We start from the raw sequence: 17,467 nt of genomic DNA, 5'->3' as shown, positions 1-17,467 counted from the left end.
CTTGACCTCTTGGACTGAACTCCAGTTCTGGCATTCGATTATATCATCTTCCTTGATGACTGGTGGCATCCCAACTTTGGGGTCCCCCAACTTGTATCAATAGTACCTGTAATCCTACCTCATTCCTTCCCGATGCCCCTTTACTCTAGCCACTGCCCTCACTCCTCCTGTCCCTGTCCAGGGAGTGGTTCACATATGCTTTCCCTTGGAAGTTATACGATACATTCCTCAAAGTTGAGCAGATCTTGAGAAGCCTGGGGAGTGTGCATGGAAGGGGAACAGCATAGATGGGCTGAAACACCCAACAGAGGGCCAGATGGACAGTGTTGCAGGGAGGGAGAGTGTGAGGCAGCTAGGTGATCACCTCTTCTGCTATCAAGGCCATCTTCATTTCATTTCAAAGCAGACTGAGATGGGCAAGATGCACTAGCAGGGAGGTGGGCAGTGGGCTGGGACTCACCTCTCGGGAATCGACAGCTGCATACATGATGTCCATCCAGCCTTTAAAGGTTGCCTGGAGACAAGGAGCAGAGGCCACTCAGTATCTGCTCATCTGTCTACACTGGGCCCTTCCCAAGCCACGGTGGCCCCATGAGAAGGGTCAGAGTCTTGAGGAGGAAAGGGCTTAGGCAGAAAAGAATGAAAGGAAAGTTTCCTCAGGGTGACTTGACTAATCTCACATGATAATTTAAAGTGATTCCACATGTGGTTATTTCAGAATACAGTGGCATTGAAGACATGGCGCCTTCTAGAATGTGGTATAGACTGGGTGCCTAGATATCAGGTTCTGGTGGCAAGTACTACAAGTCTGCTTTGTGCAGTTTATCAAGGCTCCCTTTTCTCAGGGCTTCTATTTTTCCAACTACTTTCCCACCTAAGATACATGATGTAAGAATGGTATATCCCTCCCATCTGGAAGATGGGGGAGTTGGGAATAGATGACCTCCATATTCTTGTCTTCAACGTTAGCATTCTCAAGGTCTGGAAACTGTGTGTGCCTTCCAGTATGTGCAGAGCATGAAAAGTATCTCAGGTATTGTGCACCTAGGCCTGCCATAGTTCCTGATGGGCTGTTTTGATTCACTTATTTGTCTGCTTTTTGCATATAGTGTCAGTAGTGGGAACCAGTTCTGACTGTATCTCTTAGGGTTGAGCACAGTGCCTGGCACATCACAGCTACTCAGGGATTATTTGTTGAATGAATGCATGAACACATGGTAGAATGCAGGAACTCACAAGTAAGCTGATGACAAATATATAAGTAATTGTAGCAACATTTGAATGACTAGAGGACTGAATGAACAAGTAGGTGAAGGCAAAGGATGAGTGAATGAATGAATGATGAAAGAAAGACAGTGTGAATGTGGTTGATTATCATTATCACTAACATGATCTGTCACTACAGTAGACTTAATTGGACATAATTTATTACCATCTAGGACATGATGTGAAATAGATGATTGAAACATGTAGCTATGCCATGTCTATTTTGTATAGGTAGTATGTTCTAAGTCATCACCTGATACAAACTCATGGCAGGCCCATCCCTTTATTTTATTATATTAGCTCACACTTGTCTAATTGTACCACCATGAGGTCACATTTATTAGTAAGGCCCTCTAGCCTTATGGCATAGTCTGTAGGAAGACAGAATGACCTCAGTTCACAATGAGTGCTACTCCTTGCAATGTCTCTATATGGCATCTTCTAGAAGACCCCAACTCTCCATTTTATTGAACAGCCAAAGGAAGAGACGTGGTTGATCTCATGGTTGACTCACCACTTGAAGAAGTGCGAGGTAACCCATTGCAACGTTATCAAAGTTGACTTTTACATTGACCCAGAAGAAGGTGCCAGTGTAGTTTTGAATCTCACAGTCAGACTTGTTATTCACAGTTAGCAAAGGCACAAGAGAAAATTCTCCATTGGTGTAGTTGATGCACTTCCCAAATTTCCCTGCGAAGAGGTTCACGCCCATGATGCTGAAGATGAGCCAGAAGATGAGGCAGACAAGGAGGACATTCATGATGGATGGGATGGCACCCACCAGGGCATCTACCACCACCTGGTGGGATTAAAAAAGGACCTGGTGTAACTAAGAATTTCCATTTCAGGTTTTGAAAAATAGTTTTAAGTTTTTTTTTCTTTTAGCCTGCACTTTAAAGATTTTGTTCCCCCTTTCTAATCTAATTGTGTACTTGCTTGAGAAATTCCAGAGGCTGACTTTAGAGTAACAGAGTGTGGAGACACCACGTCAGAATTCTCCATTGTTCAGAAGTCATCTTAAGGCAATTAATCTACAACCTCGCCACAATCTGGAGAGTGTCAGTCAGGTCTCCAGGTGGACAACAATTCAAAATAACCATCAACGCAAGGTCAGCTCCCTGTGCCACTCCCAGACACCCCTCTGTCCTTTCCCTTTAAAATCTCCTATCTGGCCAGGCTTGGTGGCTCAGCCTGTTATCCCAGCACCCTGGGAGGCTGAGGCGAGTGGATTGCCTGAGCCCACGGATTCGAGACCAGGCCCCGCAACTTGGCAAGACCTTGTCCCTACAATAAATAAATAAATAAATAAATAAAAATTAGCTGGGTGTGGTAGCGCGGGCCTGTAGTTCCGGCTACTTGGAAGGTTGAGGCAGAAGGCTCGCCATAGCCCAGCAGGTCGAGGCTGGGATGGTTGTGAGCGTGCCACTGCACTCCAGCCTGGGTGACGGAGTGAGACTCTAACTTAAAAAAATAAAAAATAAAATCTCCTATCTTCAGCCTAAAATTTTGAAAATGTTTTTTTGAGACATGAGCCTGGTCATTTCCCTAATTGTTGGTTTTCGGGATAAAATCACCTCTTTTTTAAAACTACATTTTGTGTTTATTTCTTCTGGCTTATAGCAACAAGTAGCCAAGCTTGCTATTGCTAACACTGGAACCCCCCCCAAATGCCTCAACTCTCCCTGCTGGATCCCATTTCTTTCAGTCTCAGAAGACCGAGAGACACAGGGCAGCTGAAGATAGGCTTAGAACTTCTTCCCTAAACCTCATTCAGGATATTTTTCACGTCTTTCCTCAGAATTGAAGAGACATATGAGTTTATAAGCACACCGCACTCATGTAGGGGTGTGAGTGAGTGTGTTGTGCTTGCACATACAAACTTCTAGAAACTTGTTTTATTTCCCTTAAATACAACATGCAAAAAAACAGCTTAAAGCATGTTTTGGTCATCTTGGTTAAATGAATGACTATTTCATAATGACTTGTAATCCTGCATTATGATATCATGCTTCTAAAACCTCTGATATTGGACAAACTTACCAACATAGAAATTTAAGTTTTTAAATTCAGTCTTTCTGACTTTAAGTTGCTTTTTTTTTTTAGGTTTCCTCAAGTTCGAGAAAGACATATTTGGCTTGTTTGATATGTTAAAATAATACAGGAAACATCAAATATGAAAAAATGCTTACCTTTCTTTAAAATATAAGTATATATGTTCCAAAATTATATAACATTTCTATAATTCTGATATGTTTTAGTATATGTTTTCAATAGTAATAATGATTATGTTACTACATGTCACAGAATAACCAAATTTTCATATCAATTGTGTCTTTGACAATGGCTTTCTTAAGACTTTTGTCATTCACAATTATTGTTTTACTTTAATCCTTTTCAAAAAGCAATTTATAACCAACTTTAGGACCTTACCAGGTACTTTAACTAACTCTTGTACTGCAAATGAGTGCCCAGTGATATTTCTGACCCTACCTGGACTTTGAGCTAACCCGCTGACACCTGCCTGCAATTTAAGAAAACATCTGAGATCTAGCTGGTTTCCAGAGAAACAACTAAGACTGGCATCCTCCAGGGACATTGGACTAAGCCAGCCTTCATGACCTCTGAAATAACTCTCAACTTTACGCCCATCACTATGTTGTCATTACATGTCTCTTGTCGATGCTATGACAGATACAAGAAAAGTAACAGGATAAAATCAAGGAACTTTATCATAACAGTTTGTAATATAGATCTGATCCAGGATGTTTTTTTTTTCAGACTGAACTCTGAGCCTGACTCCCTCTCACCTTTAAACATTGGCTATAAAATCAGGTCAAACTATGACTTTGCCCCATAATCTAACATCACTGATGTGGAAATGATTGTCACATAATGGACAATTCTAGGAATATGCCTCCTAGCTCCATGGGGCCTTGGCCAGATAAGTGAAAGAGACAACCCTAGGAATGAGCCTTCCTAGCAACCAGGGACTGCCTGCTGGTTATTGGCCCAAACAGGCATTCTAAGGAATGATGTTTGGCCAACAGGAGGAACTGAGGACTAAACCTGATTTTTTTTTTCCTCTTACCCAGGTTGGCGAGTCATTGCCTGATAAGGACTCAATAAACAGGGTTTTTTACCTTATTACCCTATATCTTAAAGTCTGCTTTCCAATCTGACTTTGGTGTAATATAACATGACAAATAAAGGTTCATAACCCTGATTCCCAGACTCAGGGAACCTTTTAAGGCATTTATCTATCCTGCCTGAAGTCTGTCACATAGAGGACTTCATCTACATGTTAATAAATTTAGAGTCTTTCTGCCCTTTGTCTCAACAAAATATCTTATCTCTTGAAAAGAACTACATATTACCAGTCAATAAATCTTTGAACCTACCTATGACTACAAGTCTCTGCTTGGAAATGTCCCACCTTCCTGGGGTAAACCAGTGAGAATCTCACATGTATTGAATTATAGTTTTTGTAACTTTTGCTACCCTAAAATTATATATAACCAAGCCACCATTTGGCCACGGTGGGCATATGTTCTCAGGACCTCTGGGGGATGGGTGTACCTGGGCTTAAGTCCTTAAGCTTAGCACAAGAACAAACCATCTTAGATATTTTACAGAGTTCGGAATCTTTTCATCAACAGAGGGAAATGAAAAGAACTCAAAAGCATATTTCTTTGACATATTTTTAAATGGTTGCCTCAGGCCTGGTGCAGTAGCTCATGCCTGTAGTCTCAGCCCTATGGATGCCAAGACAGGGGGATTGTTTGAGCCAAAGAGTTTGAGACCAGCCTGGGCAACATAACAAGACCTCATCTCTACAAAAAGTCAAAAATATTAGCCAGGCATGGTGGCACGTGCCTGTAGTCCCAGCTCCTTGGAAGGATGAGGTAGAAAGATCACCTGAGCCCAGGAAGTCGAGGCTGTGATATGCCACTGCACTTCAGCCTGGGCAACAAAGTGAGACTCTAACCAAAAAATAAAAAAATAAAAATGAAATGGCTGCTCAGGGCTAGCAGACTGAGGCAGGGGAAATTTGCATATGTAAGAATCTCCATTAATGCAGTCAAGCCTCTCCTTTCTAAGCCTTTCCTGGATCTAGGGGAGATGGATAGTCTAGTACTTTTAAAGGTCTGAAAAGAGGCTGGGCACGGTGGCTCAAGCCTGGAATTTCAGCACTTTGGGAGGCCAAGGTGAGAAGATTGCCTGAGCCCAGGATTTCCGAGACCAGCCTGGGCAACTTGGTGAGACCTCATCTCTATAGTAAATCAAAAAATTAGTCAGGTGTGATAGCTCACACTTCCAGCTACTTGGAAGGCTGAGGCGGAAGGATTGCCTGAGCCCAGCAGGTTGAAGCTGTGGTGGGCATGAGTGTGCCACTGCACTCCAGCCTGGGCAACAGAGTGAGACTACGACTCAAAAAAAAAAAAAAAAAATTAGGAAACAGAGTGAGACTCGACTCAAAAAAATTCTGAAAAGAAACATTTACCACTTATCCTTTCTGTGGGAGACTTCATCTACATAACAAAGCCACCTTTGCTAGCCAAGCCCCTTCCTTTCTTTCTCTCAGAACTTGTCTTGCCACTAAACCTGATTTACTAATAACTTGTTTTGGGACATGCTCTGAGTCTGCATTCTTTCTGTGGCCTCGAAATGGTATATAAGATGGTTCTGTATCTTATTGTTGGGTTGGGTCTTCATTCTGAAGACTCCTGTGTATACATGTTAAATACATTTGTATGCTTTTCCTCCTGTTAGTCAATCTGCCTCATGTCAGTGATTTTTTTAGCTAAGGGGTCAAGAGCCTATGGCCCCCCACTATGATGACTGCTTTGAACCAATGGTGGTGGAAAAAGCAAAACCTCACTTTCTGCTCTGGGAGGCTTTCTTGATTATAAGGAAAGGGATGGGGAACAGTTAACAGTTATTCCTTGGAAGGCTGAGGCAGAAGGATCGCCTGAGCCCAGCAGGTGGAGGCTGTGGTGGCCAGGATTGTGCCACTGCCCTCCAGGCTGGGTGACAGAGTGAGACTCCAACTCAAGAAAAAAAAAAAGAGCAGTAATTCCCTAAGACAAGATCCAGATGTGAGCATTCCATCCTGAGGGAGGCAGGGAGGCAAGGTGGTGGCTGACAAGGAAAGAAGAGTTGCATAGAAGGAAAAAAACCACCGGACCTGAAGATTGTTATATTGGAGAGAAGAGGCCTTCCAGTGGGTGGTGGCTGAAATTCTGAGCTGATGATGTCACTACATTTAATGAAGTGTTAGGGGAAAAACTCATTTGTCATGGAAAGATGGAGAACTCCAGTTGGTAATAAGAATAAGAGGCCGAGCTGTGAGATTGAAATAACAGATGCTTGTGAAGTCATGAATCAGTCTCACTTGGCTAAAAGCAAAGGGAGTGAGGTCTGAGTCCTGGTGGCTGTGATGTGTATGGGTGACAAAGGAAGAAGGGTTCACAAAGGGACCTGAGAGAGTTAGGTCATGTGTTGCCACCAAAGTCAGAGGAGGAAGTGAAGACTCTGAACTGACCTTTGGTGGTGGGGCCTGAAGCTTGGGGTTGTTGGTATGGAAGGCTTAAAGGGGGAAGGAAGTGTTACCAAATGCTGCAGACCAGGTAAGTGTTGAGATTCGTCTTACCCGCATGCCTTCAAATCGAGACAGAGCCCTCAGTGGCCGCAGGGCACGGAGAGTCCGGAGGGCTTTGATGGAAGCCATATCAGAATATTCCAGCATCTTCGCTGTGAGGCTTGTCAGTGAGATCTGAGTGCAGGAGAGAGCAAAAGCATCACCTGAGAGTTCCTGAAAAGCAGCCTGAGTAAAAGAAGAAAGGAAATCTCTGCCCAGCCTCCCACCCCTACTCTGCCTAAGCCATTGTCCTATCTCCCACCCTATTCTGAACTCCAGTGGGAGATCTAGAAAGAGTTCAGTCCCTGCCCTTTATTAAATATTCTATTCATCACTCTTTGAACATCTGGGCAAGGAAGACTCAGTTTCCCACATCACCACCCCTTGGCCTGTAGGAGGCCAAATTCCCAGTGTGCTAGATCAACCCTTTCTTTCCCTTTTAGGGGCAGCAGCTGGGCCCCAAGAACCTTGAAACTTTGACTCTGGGAGTATTGGAGAGATGATGTTCCCTCATGGGGGCTCTGCTGAGTCTATTTTGAGGAGAATACAAAGTTTCAATTATATTTGCTCAGAAAAGTGGGGTGAAAAGAATCCTGGTCTGGGTGGAGTCTAGTTATTCTTCTCAATCCCTAATCCCTGCTTTTTTGTGACCTTGGGTCAGTGTCCTTTGTAAAATGAGGAAGTCGGAATAAAAAAGTTCTAACGTTCTCATAGCTGTACATTTCTTCAAAAACAGTGCTTGGCACGGGTCCATGAGATCTAGCCATGATAGATATCTGTGATATAATGACTGAGTTGTGAGCCCCGGTTGGTGTGTCAGCTGTCTTTAGGTGGCAGTACAAGGACTTCAGAGGACACAAACTGACATGGAAAAATGGTCACCTCTTCTTGGAACTTTGAAGGTACCAGGAGATATCATATGTGTAGGCTGGAGCCTGATGGAAGTCATGACCCAATCTTGTGAGACCCCAGTTGTGCTGTGGAGGGTGGACGGAATCCAGGTCCACTCATCCTGACAGTTAGGTGGGATATACACAGGAACTTCAGAGAGGGAGGGCTTTACACCGGGGTGTTAGAGCATCAGACAATGCTCATCCTTTGAATGGGTGGTTTGTTCCACTAGCACAAAGAAGTGGAGTGGAAAAGACCCCCTTATTTCATGCAAGGCTCTAGACACCAGCAGGTGACACCCAGTTGCATGGCTGGCTGAGGGCAGGAAGTTTTGGTCGGGGTCAGTTCCATGTTGGGCCCTATTCAGTCTTTTTATTAGCCCACTGGAAAGGTTGCCCCGTGTAGAAAATCTGCAGCTGGGGAAGACAGGGGTTGGCAAAGGCCACACACCCAAGCCTAGCTCCACTTCCATTGCTCAAGCCATTAGCCTCCCAGCTGGTCTCAGGGTCCTAGTATTGCATCCATTCTTCAATTCTCCACTGCAAATCTGTTTATGACCCTATCTCTCTCACTCCCAACCATCACTGGTGCTTTAACACACTTAGGATAATCCCTAGACTCCTTAGCCTGTGTAATATGATCACAGTTTACTTTTCTAGTCACATTTCACCCATACAGTCTACCCAAATCAGATTGTTCCCTGAACACATTTGTGTTTGGGCCTTTGCTCAGGGACCTTTTAGCTATGATTGGCCTTTCTCAGTCCTCTTTTAACCTCTTTGCTCCTGTTCGTGTCTATGCCCCACATTTGATGCCACTTGCTGTAGGAAGGTTTCTCAACGACCTTACCTCAGGAGTGGAAGAAGGCTTGTGTCTCTGTCCCCAAGACACTAACAGTCCCCAGCAGTACTGTATTTATTTCTGTTTATGTCTTGTCTGCAGGAAGACTAAAATGTAAACTTTTGGAAGTAGGGAGTATTTATTTCATGTTCTGTCTTTTCTAGAGCACTGCATAAGACAATCTTGCATTCAGTAGTTATAAATAGACATTTGATAAGTGGAAGAAAAGGTAGAAACATGTTGGGATGGATAAAAGGAGGGAAAAAGCTGGGAGCGGTGACTCATGCCTGTAATCCCAGCACATTGGGATGCAGAGTGAGAGGATTGCCTGAGCCCACAGGTTCGAGGCCAGCCTGGGTAACTTGGTGAGGCCTCATCTCTACAATAAATAAAAAAATTAGCCGGGCATGGTGGCATGCACTTGTAGCTTCAGCTACTTGGAAGGCTGAGGTGGAAGGATCTCCTGAGCCCAGTAGGTTGAAGCTGAGGTGACTGTGAGCGTGTCATTGCACTCCAGCCTGGGTGATAGAGAAAGAGTTTGACTCAAAAAAAAAGGAAGGAAAGAAGGAGGGAAGAATGACTGGATAGAAAGTTGAAGGAAGATTGGGTAGAAGAATGGATTTGAGGATGCAAAGATGGATAAGATAGATCTAATATACAACATGAGGACTATAGTTATTAATAGTGTATTATATTCAGGATTTTTACTAAATGAGCTATAGCTACTTTTGCCATTGGCGAAAATGAGTGACCATGAGAGACGATGGATATGTTAATATGTTTCACTATAGTAACCATTTTGCTATATATATGTAGTTTATAGCATTATGTTGTATATCTTAAATATACACAATAATATTTATTTTAAAAATAAATAGTCAGGTGTGGTGGCTCACACCTGTAATCTCAGCACTTTGGGAGCTGGAGGTGAGAGGATTGAGTCCAAGGGCTTGAGACCAGCCTGGGCAACAAGGCAAGACCTTGTCTCTACAATAAATAAATAAAAAAAATTAGCCAGGTGTGATGGCACGCACCTGTAGTTTTAGCTACTTGGAAGGTTGAGGCTAAAGGACCACCTAAGCCCAGCAGGTTGTGCCTGGGCTGGGTGACAGATAAATAAAATAAAATAATAAAATAAAGTAAAATGAAATAAAAAGTAAAATGTGTAAAGTAAAATAAAATAAAATAAAAAATCACAGAGACAAAAAGTAACAGGAAAAATAGTTGAATGGAAGAATAAAAAAGTCAAAGAAGAAAGGAAAAATTATAGAAGCAAAGGACAGTGAATGGATGGATGGGATGGATGGATGTGGGAAGATGGATGAATAGTTGGGAATAATGACTAGTAGATAAATGAAAATATAAAGAGATGAATAGAATACATGGATGAAAGAATAAGTGAATGATTGAAAGGCTGATTGAATGAATGGATGAATAGAAGTGAAAAGAATGAATGAATAGATAAGTGGAAGAAAGGAAAGAGAGTTGAATGGGTTAAAGAAGAATGGAAAGATGGAAGCAAGGATGAACAGAAGAGAAGCAGGTTATTTAATGTGGGATAGACATAGAGAAGTTTCTTGCACCCTGCAGGCTAGAATGTGGACTTACCAGTATAGCCCACCCTTTTAGTTCATGGGTAGCATAATAGTTATTGTAAAAAAAAAAAAAGTGCATGCAGGAAAGCCCATCAAAGGTGGACAGATGGTAATCAACCCACATTTTAGCTCATAGTTAGCATAATTTCTATAAAACTCTATCAAGTTTCCTGTCAGAGGCAAAATGTGGATTCAGGAAAAGTCCATCCCTTAGCTCAACAAAGGTGGAGAGATGGTAATCAAAACTTGGGACCAGATACATACTGTCCTTCTTCTAGCTCATGATTGGCATAATAATCATTGTATAAGTATATCAAGCTTCTTGTCAAAAGCAAAATTTTGTTCTTTCTCTTAGGACACCCATGCCTGTCAGTCATGGCCCTCCCCTGATAAATTGTGTTTTAAAATTATACTTAATTCACTCTGAAATGCTTTTCTGTGGTGGGTCAAAGAACCCACCAAGTGTCACACCTGCCCCACCTGGCAACAGAAGGATAAATGAATAGAAGGATGCTTTACTGGAAGATGCGTGAAAGGTGAACAGAAGGTTAGATGACTGGATAGAAGGATGAAACAAAAGAGGGAAAGCTATAAGAGTTAAAGACCAATGGATGAAAGGGCAGAAGGGAAAAGGGAAAGAAAACTGAAAATGGATGGGTAGAAAGAGCAGACTGATAGAGAAGGACGTATAAAAGAAGTAAAGGTGATAATTGTGGTATAATTGTGGGATAAATGGATAATTGTGGTAAAGAAAAAAGGAAGGTTGAATGGTTCGATAGACAAAAGGAAAAATGTATGGAAGGAAGGGCTGATAGTTGGAAGAATCAGTAGAAGTATGAATGTAATGAGTGGGTGATCATTTAAGGTGATTAGGACTGAAACCAGTGAGACCTACATAGATAGGAGTGACTGTGCCCCTAACAGGGATGGGAAGCCAGAAGACTACATTTTCCCTTCATTTATGAATAATTATTTTATATGCATAAAATTATCACCTGTGACTCAGATTTCAGGCCTCCCAGCTAATCCCTGTGGTATAGTGGCCTGATGCTGCTAGCACACTGGCATCAGGAAAGAATAGAATTGAAGGCACAGGCCTGCTGTGGAGGATCTGCCAACATAGGAGGCTGGACAGAATGTTCTGTACTGGACCCTGTCCAACTTCAGGAGGCAAGCACCAAACACAGACACATTTCCTGACACCTCTGATGTACAGACCTTGGTGCTGGAGGCTGCTAGAGTGAGAGAGGCAGAGACAAATCCAGCCCATGCCTCACCCTGCTTGCAAGAGCCCTCAGCTATGTAGCAGTGAATAAATAACCCATGTAGCCATGTTGCAAAGCCAATAGGGTAATGGCCTAGACAGAGGTAGAACAATGTAGTGGTGAAGATGAGGGAGAGATGACTCTGAGGAATTGCATGTCTAATGTGTGGGAAGCACGTAGTAAATTCCCTAATGGAGGAGTTAATGGCCAGTTTAATGTGAGCCTGAACACATGAGCTTCAACTCATTGCCTCTCCAAAGGGATCTTCTGTTCCTTTCAGTGACACTGGAGAACAACCAGTGAAATAAGCTCTGTGGTTCTCAAACATGGCTGCACATTGGAAATACCTGGGAGTTTTTTTACAAAATACTTGTGCCTGGGCACGACCAAAGACCAGTAAGGTCAGAATCTCTGGAATGGTGGTGTTTGTTCATTGTTTCTTCAACTTTTTTAAAGCTTCTCAGGTGATTCTAAAGTGCAGCCAGGGCTGAGGACCGTGAAGTCTGCAGGTGGACAGATTCTCTATGTTCACAGGCCATGGCTCCCCTTGGTCCAGAAGCCCTGTCAGTGGATGCAAGGCCATAAGACTTCTGAGAACCTCATGTGTCATCTTGCTTTAGACATAAAAATGCAGAGGACTGCAATGGTCTTTCTGGATGGAGGTCTAAGAACTGAGGACTCACTTAAGGATCAGCTTGTGTCAGAATCGTATATTGCCTGGACCTTATCACTCACAGGTGTGCAGGGGTAGTCTAAGACTCCTTGCTAACTGCTCAAAGTTTTTCTTTTCCTTTTCTTTGAGTTGGAGTCTCACTTTGTCACCCAGGCTGGAGTGCAGTGGGACACTCATGGCCACTGCAGCCTCAACTTGCTGGACTCAGGCGATCCTTCCACTTCAGCTTTCCAAGTAGCTGGAACTACAGGTGCACGCCACCGTGCCAGGCTAATTTTTTGATTTATTGTAGAAATGAGGTCTCACCAAGTTGCCCAGGCTAGTCTCGATCCCCTGAACTCAGGGAATCCTCTCGCCTCTGCCTCCCAAAGTGCTGGAATCACAGGTATGAGCCACCATGCCTGGCTCAAAGCTTTTCTTTGGGGTAGCCCTTAGGGGCCATATCTTTGCGTTTCCTCCACACTAGCTATAGCCATCAGTCAGAGAAGAGGACCCCCAAATCCTATGTATGCCCACTGAACCACTCACATTCACAATGAGGAAGTCCAGCCAGCACCAGGCGTTGGTGAAGTACTTTTTGAAGCCATAGGCTACCCACTTGAGCAGCATCTCGAACACAAAGATAAAGGTGAACACCCTGTCGGTATACTCCAGCAAAGCTTTCACTGTGGGCTTCTGGTCCAAGTAATAGTCTTCAAAGGCCTGGAAGGAAGGGAGAAGAATGGCAAGCTACCTGAACCCACAGCACTGAGGCCCAGACCGACAGTGAAGGACCCAGCCAGTCCTGCCCACAGGTCCTGGGAATGACTTTGGGAGCCAGTTTGCCCGTGGCATTTTTTTCCCCTCTGCTCTGAGGAAGTAAGGTAGAATAGTGTAGGAGGCACTGTGAGATACAAAGAATGATTGTTTCAGGGCTTCCTCAGGGCCAGCAGGGACACACAGCCCGCTGTTACTTTGCAGGGCTGCTGAATGCAAGTGAGAAAGAAAACCTTCTCAAATTGGACTTTGGAAGCAAACCAAAGGGATGTTAACAGTGACTTGGTTTAAAAATAAAAGCATCAAAGGATGTTCACGGGCAGTTCACAAAAAATGAAAGTAAAAATTGCCAACAAACCTCTGAGAAAGAATGTTCTACTTCACTGGCAATCAAGGAAAATCAAATGAAAAGATACTGGTTTTTCTTTTATCAGACTGTTGGAAATGAGAATGGATAGGGGGAAACCCCAGTGTTGGTGTGGCTGTGCGGAGCTGCCATCTTATGAGTGACTGGTGGGAGTGAAAACCAGGCCAGTCTTGTGGGAAGCCAAATTGGTAAGATGACTCAAAGATTCCAGAAACCCAGCTATTTTGACTTCAAGAACATATCCTAAAGATATTGGTTGCTGTTGGTGCTTACCCAGATCCTTTTTAAGGGCCTAGGACCCCCAACCCCCAGATGCTGGGAGTGTCAGCAGCTAATAGCTCCCAGATGCAGATGCCCCCTTTTTCTGAGGGCTTCACTGGGCTGAAGGAAACTGTGACCACCTTGGGAACAGCTCAGCAGGTTATATCCTCCTTCTGGGGCAGCTTTCAGCCAGTAACACTGACATGTGGGTTTATAATATCATCCCTTTTGCCTCAAAGTGGGACAACTCTAGTGTTTTTCATGCTTCCGGCTCTCCAGGGGATCAGCTGAGGCTGGATTTCATGTGAGCTCACATTTTTCTTAGTTTCCAGTTCTGCATCTAACACTAGAACCTAGGATGGGAAATCATCCAACATCTCTGAGGGAGTATACATAGGGATATTCTATGCATAGTAGGAGTACACCTAGGGGCTCATTAAATAAATTATGGAACATTCCTATAATCACATAGGTTACAGCCATTAAATGAGATAGTGTAAACCCAAAATAAAATTTTACGCTCCCAGCCAACTGAACGGACTCCCTCTGGGCCAAGGGAAACCTGAAAAATTGAATTCCAGGCCATAATAGAAAAGGAGGTCAGACTCACCTTGTTATACCCCCTCCCTTGTGGAATTTAGGCACAACTAACATTAACATTAAAATAGAGATCATAAGGCTGGCAAAACAGACTCCGTGGCAATATGATACCAATTTTCAACCTGACTCTGATATGGAATCACATGACAGAGAGCAGGTCCTAAAAGAAATAAAAATATTTTTTTACCATAAAATATGTTTCTTGGGAGAAATTTGCATCTATAGAGAATACCTTTTAAGACATATGCCACTTATTCTCTCTGAAGCCCGCTACTTAGAGGCTTCTTCTACATAACAAGAACCTTGACTTTCATAGTCCGCCTTATCTTAGTTCAAGAATTTCTTTTACTGATTTTAAATTTGTTAAATAAAGCTTAAGTCTTTCTACCAATTGCCAATCAGAAAATCTTTGAATCCAACTATGACCTGTAACCTACCCTCCCACCTCCAATGTAAATCTCATGTGTGTTGATTTATGTTTGGCCTGTGGCTTCTATCTCCCTAAAAATGTATAAAGTCAAGCTGTAATTCAACCACCTTAGGCATATGTGCTTGGGACTTCTTGGGACTGTGCCATGGGCCTAGGTCACTCATATTTGGTTCAGAATAAGCCTCTTTAAATATTTACAGAATTTGGCTTTTTAAATTAACAATAGTGTAAAAATATTTATTGAGAAAGTTTACTGAGAGATTATAGAATACATATATGTGGTTTCATTTTTGTAATATTTATGCATTCTATGCATAAGAAAGATAGCAAGGAAACATACCAAAATGTTTTCAAAGTGGCTTATCTTTGAGTGATAGAAAAATGGGCATTTTTTCTTTACCTTTTAATATAATTTCCCAGTCTTCTTCTTCTTCTTTTTTTTTTTTTTTTGCACTTTACCTTGTCAGATGAAAACTCATGTTATTTTTTAAAAGGGCTGAAAGTAAAAGCATAAAGAAGACTAAATTTGGTGCTAGCCTGTTTAGTCCCATGGGGAAGGAGATGGGCATGAAGAGAAGAGGTGCTGGGGAGTGGGGCGGGGTTGGAGCAGCTGCTGCAGGTTTGAGCTCTTTCCTAGGAATGGAGGGAGTGGAACAGAGAATGAGGAGAAGGGGAGTACAGAGAGAAGGGAGGGAATGTAGGAGAATGAAGAAGAGAAAGGAAGAGAGAAGGATCATGAGCCAATGAGATAATGAGGAAAGCACCTGGTCAACAGCACACGTAGTTATTATTTTTATCCAGGAGAACAGGAAGGAGAGGAGAGTAGATGTGGAGAAAGCATTACCTAGCCTCCTCTTGCTTCTGCAATTTGGCCTCTGCCCTGTGCTACAGTTCAGGTAGACAATAACCACTCCGCACCAGGGTAATGGGTACTTCAGATGTTGCCACACCCTTCCCCTTCTCCCAAGATGGCAGATCAGTCCTTGCCCCAAAACTCTTCTCCCTTGGCTTTGTGTCATAGCTAACTTAGTTTTCCTACCTCTTCTCTCTTCCGCCATGTCACTCACCTGTGTTCCTCCTTAAGGCTGAGGCCACATACTGAGCAGTTTTTGTCACCCTTCCCATGGACAATCTGGCATTTAAGTAGGCACTCAGACATTAAGTAGACTTTTTAGGGAGTCAATGACACATGAGGCACAAGATAAATGAAAACACTAGCAGCCATGAATCAGGAGAGTGGGGCCCTACTCCTAGATCTTGAGCTATTAGCTGGGATTCTGGGCAGAGCCTCTCATATCTATGGGCTCTGATTTCTTATCTATAAAATGCATACAACTGGGTATGATAAGTCCTTTCCTGTGTCTACATCTACCATGGTCTGTTGAGATGAATAGTTGGGGTTGTGTAATAAGCCTAAGACATGGTATAGAGAGAATCTTCTTCCTTTGCGCTACAAAACTGGGCATTCAGCCAGGGTCTTAGAGGGAGTCTCCTAACTTTGAATCTCTATCCCCATAGGGCCTTGTTACTCAAAGTGGAGCTCATGGATGGCAGCACCAGCATCACCTGGGAACTTGTTGGTAATGTAAATTTTTAGGCCCCGCCAGAGATCTAGTAAGTGAGAATATGTATCTCTTTGTTTTTTTGAGTCAAAGTCTCACTCTGTTGCCTAGGTTGGAGTGCAGTGGCATGCTCACAGCTGCTGCAGCCACGACCTGCTGGGCTCAGGTGATCCTTCTGCCTCAGCCTTCCAAGTAGCTGGAACTACAGGCATGAGCCACCACACCTGGCTAATTTTCTGATTTATTGTAGAGGTGAGGTCTTGCCCACTTGCCTAGGTTGGTCTCGAGTCCCTGGACTCAGGCAATCCTCTCGCCTCTACCTCCCTTAGTGCTGGGATTATAGGCATAAGCCACTGTGCCCAGCAAAATATGCATCTTGAGAATGCTATTGTAATGATTTTTCTTTGAGCTTTGAAGGGGTAATAGCAACATTTGAAAATGTTTGATAAGATAAGGAAGGACGGTTTTCTTTGAAGGCCTGTGTGGTGGAAGGTAGAAAGTCAGGGGCTTTGGGATCAGATGAGGGCAAATTGGGTTTTCTTACTGACAAATTGGGTGATCTTGGACAAATCTTTTAAACCCGTCGAGTCTCAATGTCCTCATCTATAAAGTAGAAAGTATGTACATACTAACTCCCTTAAATACTTGCAGCCAGGTTTAGAAGGCCATGTCACGGGCACCTCAAGCAACCTCCATGCCCTGCTGCTGAGAAGAGCCTTCACCCTGGGCTGCAGCTCTTTTTCTGGTGACAGTATGAGGACTTTCAGTCCAGGAATTGGGAGAACCCACTGATGCAGCTCCTGGGACTTTGGATTGTGAGGGATCCCATCTGGAGGGTTTTGGAGCAGAAAATCTGCTTCCCCTTACCAGAGACCCACTGCTGAGCAGGATCATGAAGATGATGAAGCTCTCAAACCAGCTGTGCTCCACGATACGGTAGCAGGTCTTGCGCATTTGCCAGCCCATGGCCCATGGAAACTTGCTGGTATTCATTTTGCAGCAGGGACTGTGACGAATGCATCCTGCGGGGAGAGGTGACTGATGGTGGGTGATGACTCATCAGGGAAAGGGGATCATTTCTGCTCCAGCCCTGCAGAGAAACCACTGTGCTGAGAAACCCACTCACCACTCCTTTGGAAGACAATCCTTTCCCGAAATATGAGAGAAGACGCGTCCCTCAATCCAGCCCTACAGGTGCTCCTCTCCATCACTTGCCTTACCCACTCTGATGTCCTGCCCAACCAACCTCTTTCTTTTTTTTTCTTTTTGAATTGGAGTCTCACTCTGTCGCCCAGGCTGGAGTGTAGTGGCATGCTCACGGCC

The 17,467-nt window shown here is 43.5% G+C and overlaps 1 protein-coding gene across 1 annotated transcript in view; it reads right to left on the bottom strand.

Moving 5' to 3' along the window:
- LOC103255243 (sodium channel protein type 10 subunit alpha) overlaps positions 1-17,352 on the bottom strand; it is a 32,837-nt gene extending 15,485 nt beyond the window's left edge. The window contains exons 1-6 of the mRNA XM_008053211.2: positions 17,271-17,352; positions 17,012-17,166; positions 12,697-12,870; positions 6,917-7,039; positions 1,781-2,065; positions 461-514 (exon numbers count right to left, since the gene is read on the bottom strand). Coding sequence (XP_008051402.2) covers positions 461-514; positions 1,781-2,065; positions 6,917-7,039; positions 12,697-12,870; positions 17,012-17,166; positions 17,271-17,352 — 873 coding nt within the window. The remainder of the gene's footprint in view (positions 1-460; positions 515-1,780; positions 2,066-6,916; positions 7,040-12,696; positions 12,871-17,011; positions 17,167-17,270) is intronic.
- Positions 17,353-17,467: the final 115 nt, after the last annotated feature.

This window comes from Carlito syrichta, unplaced genomic scaffold (assembly GCF_000164805.1).
Source record: "Carlito syrichta isolate Samal-C Ts95f unplaced genomic scaffold, Tarsius_syrichta-2.0.1 Scaffold287955, whole genome shotgun sequence".
Taxonomy (NCBI): Eukaryota; Metazoa; Chordata; class Mammalia; order Primates; family Tarsiidae; genus Carlito; species Carlito syrichta.
This window is presented reverse-complemented; position numbering and strand designations above follow the sequence as displayed.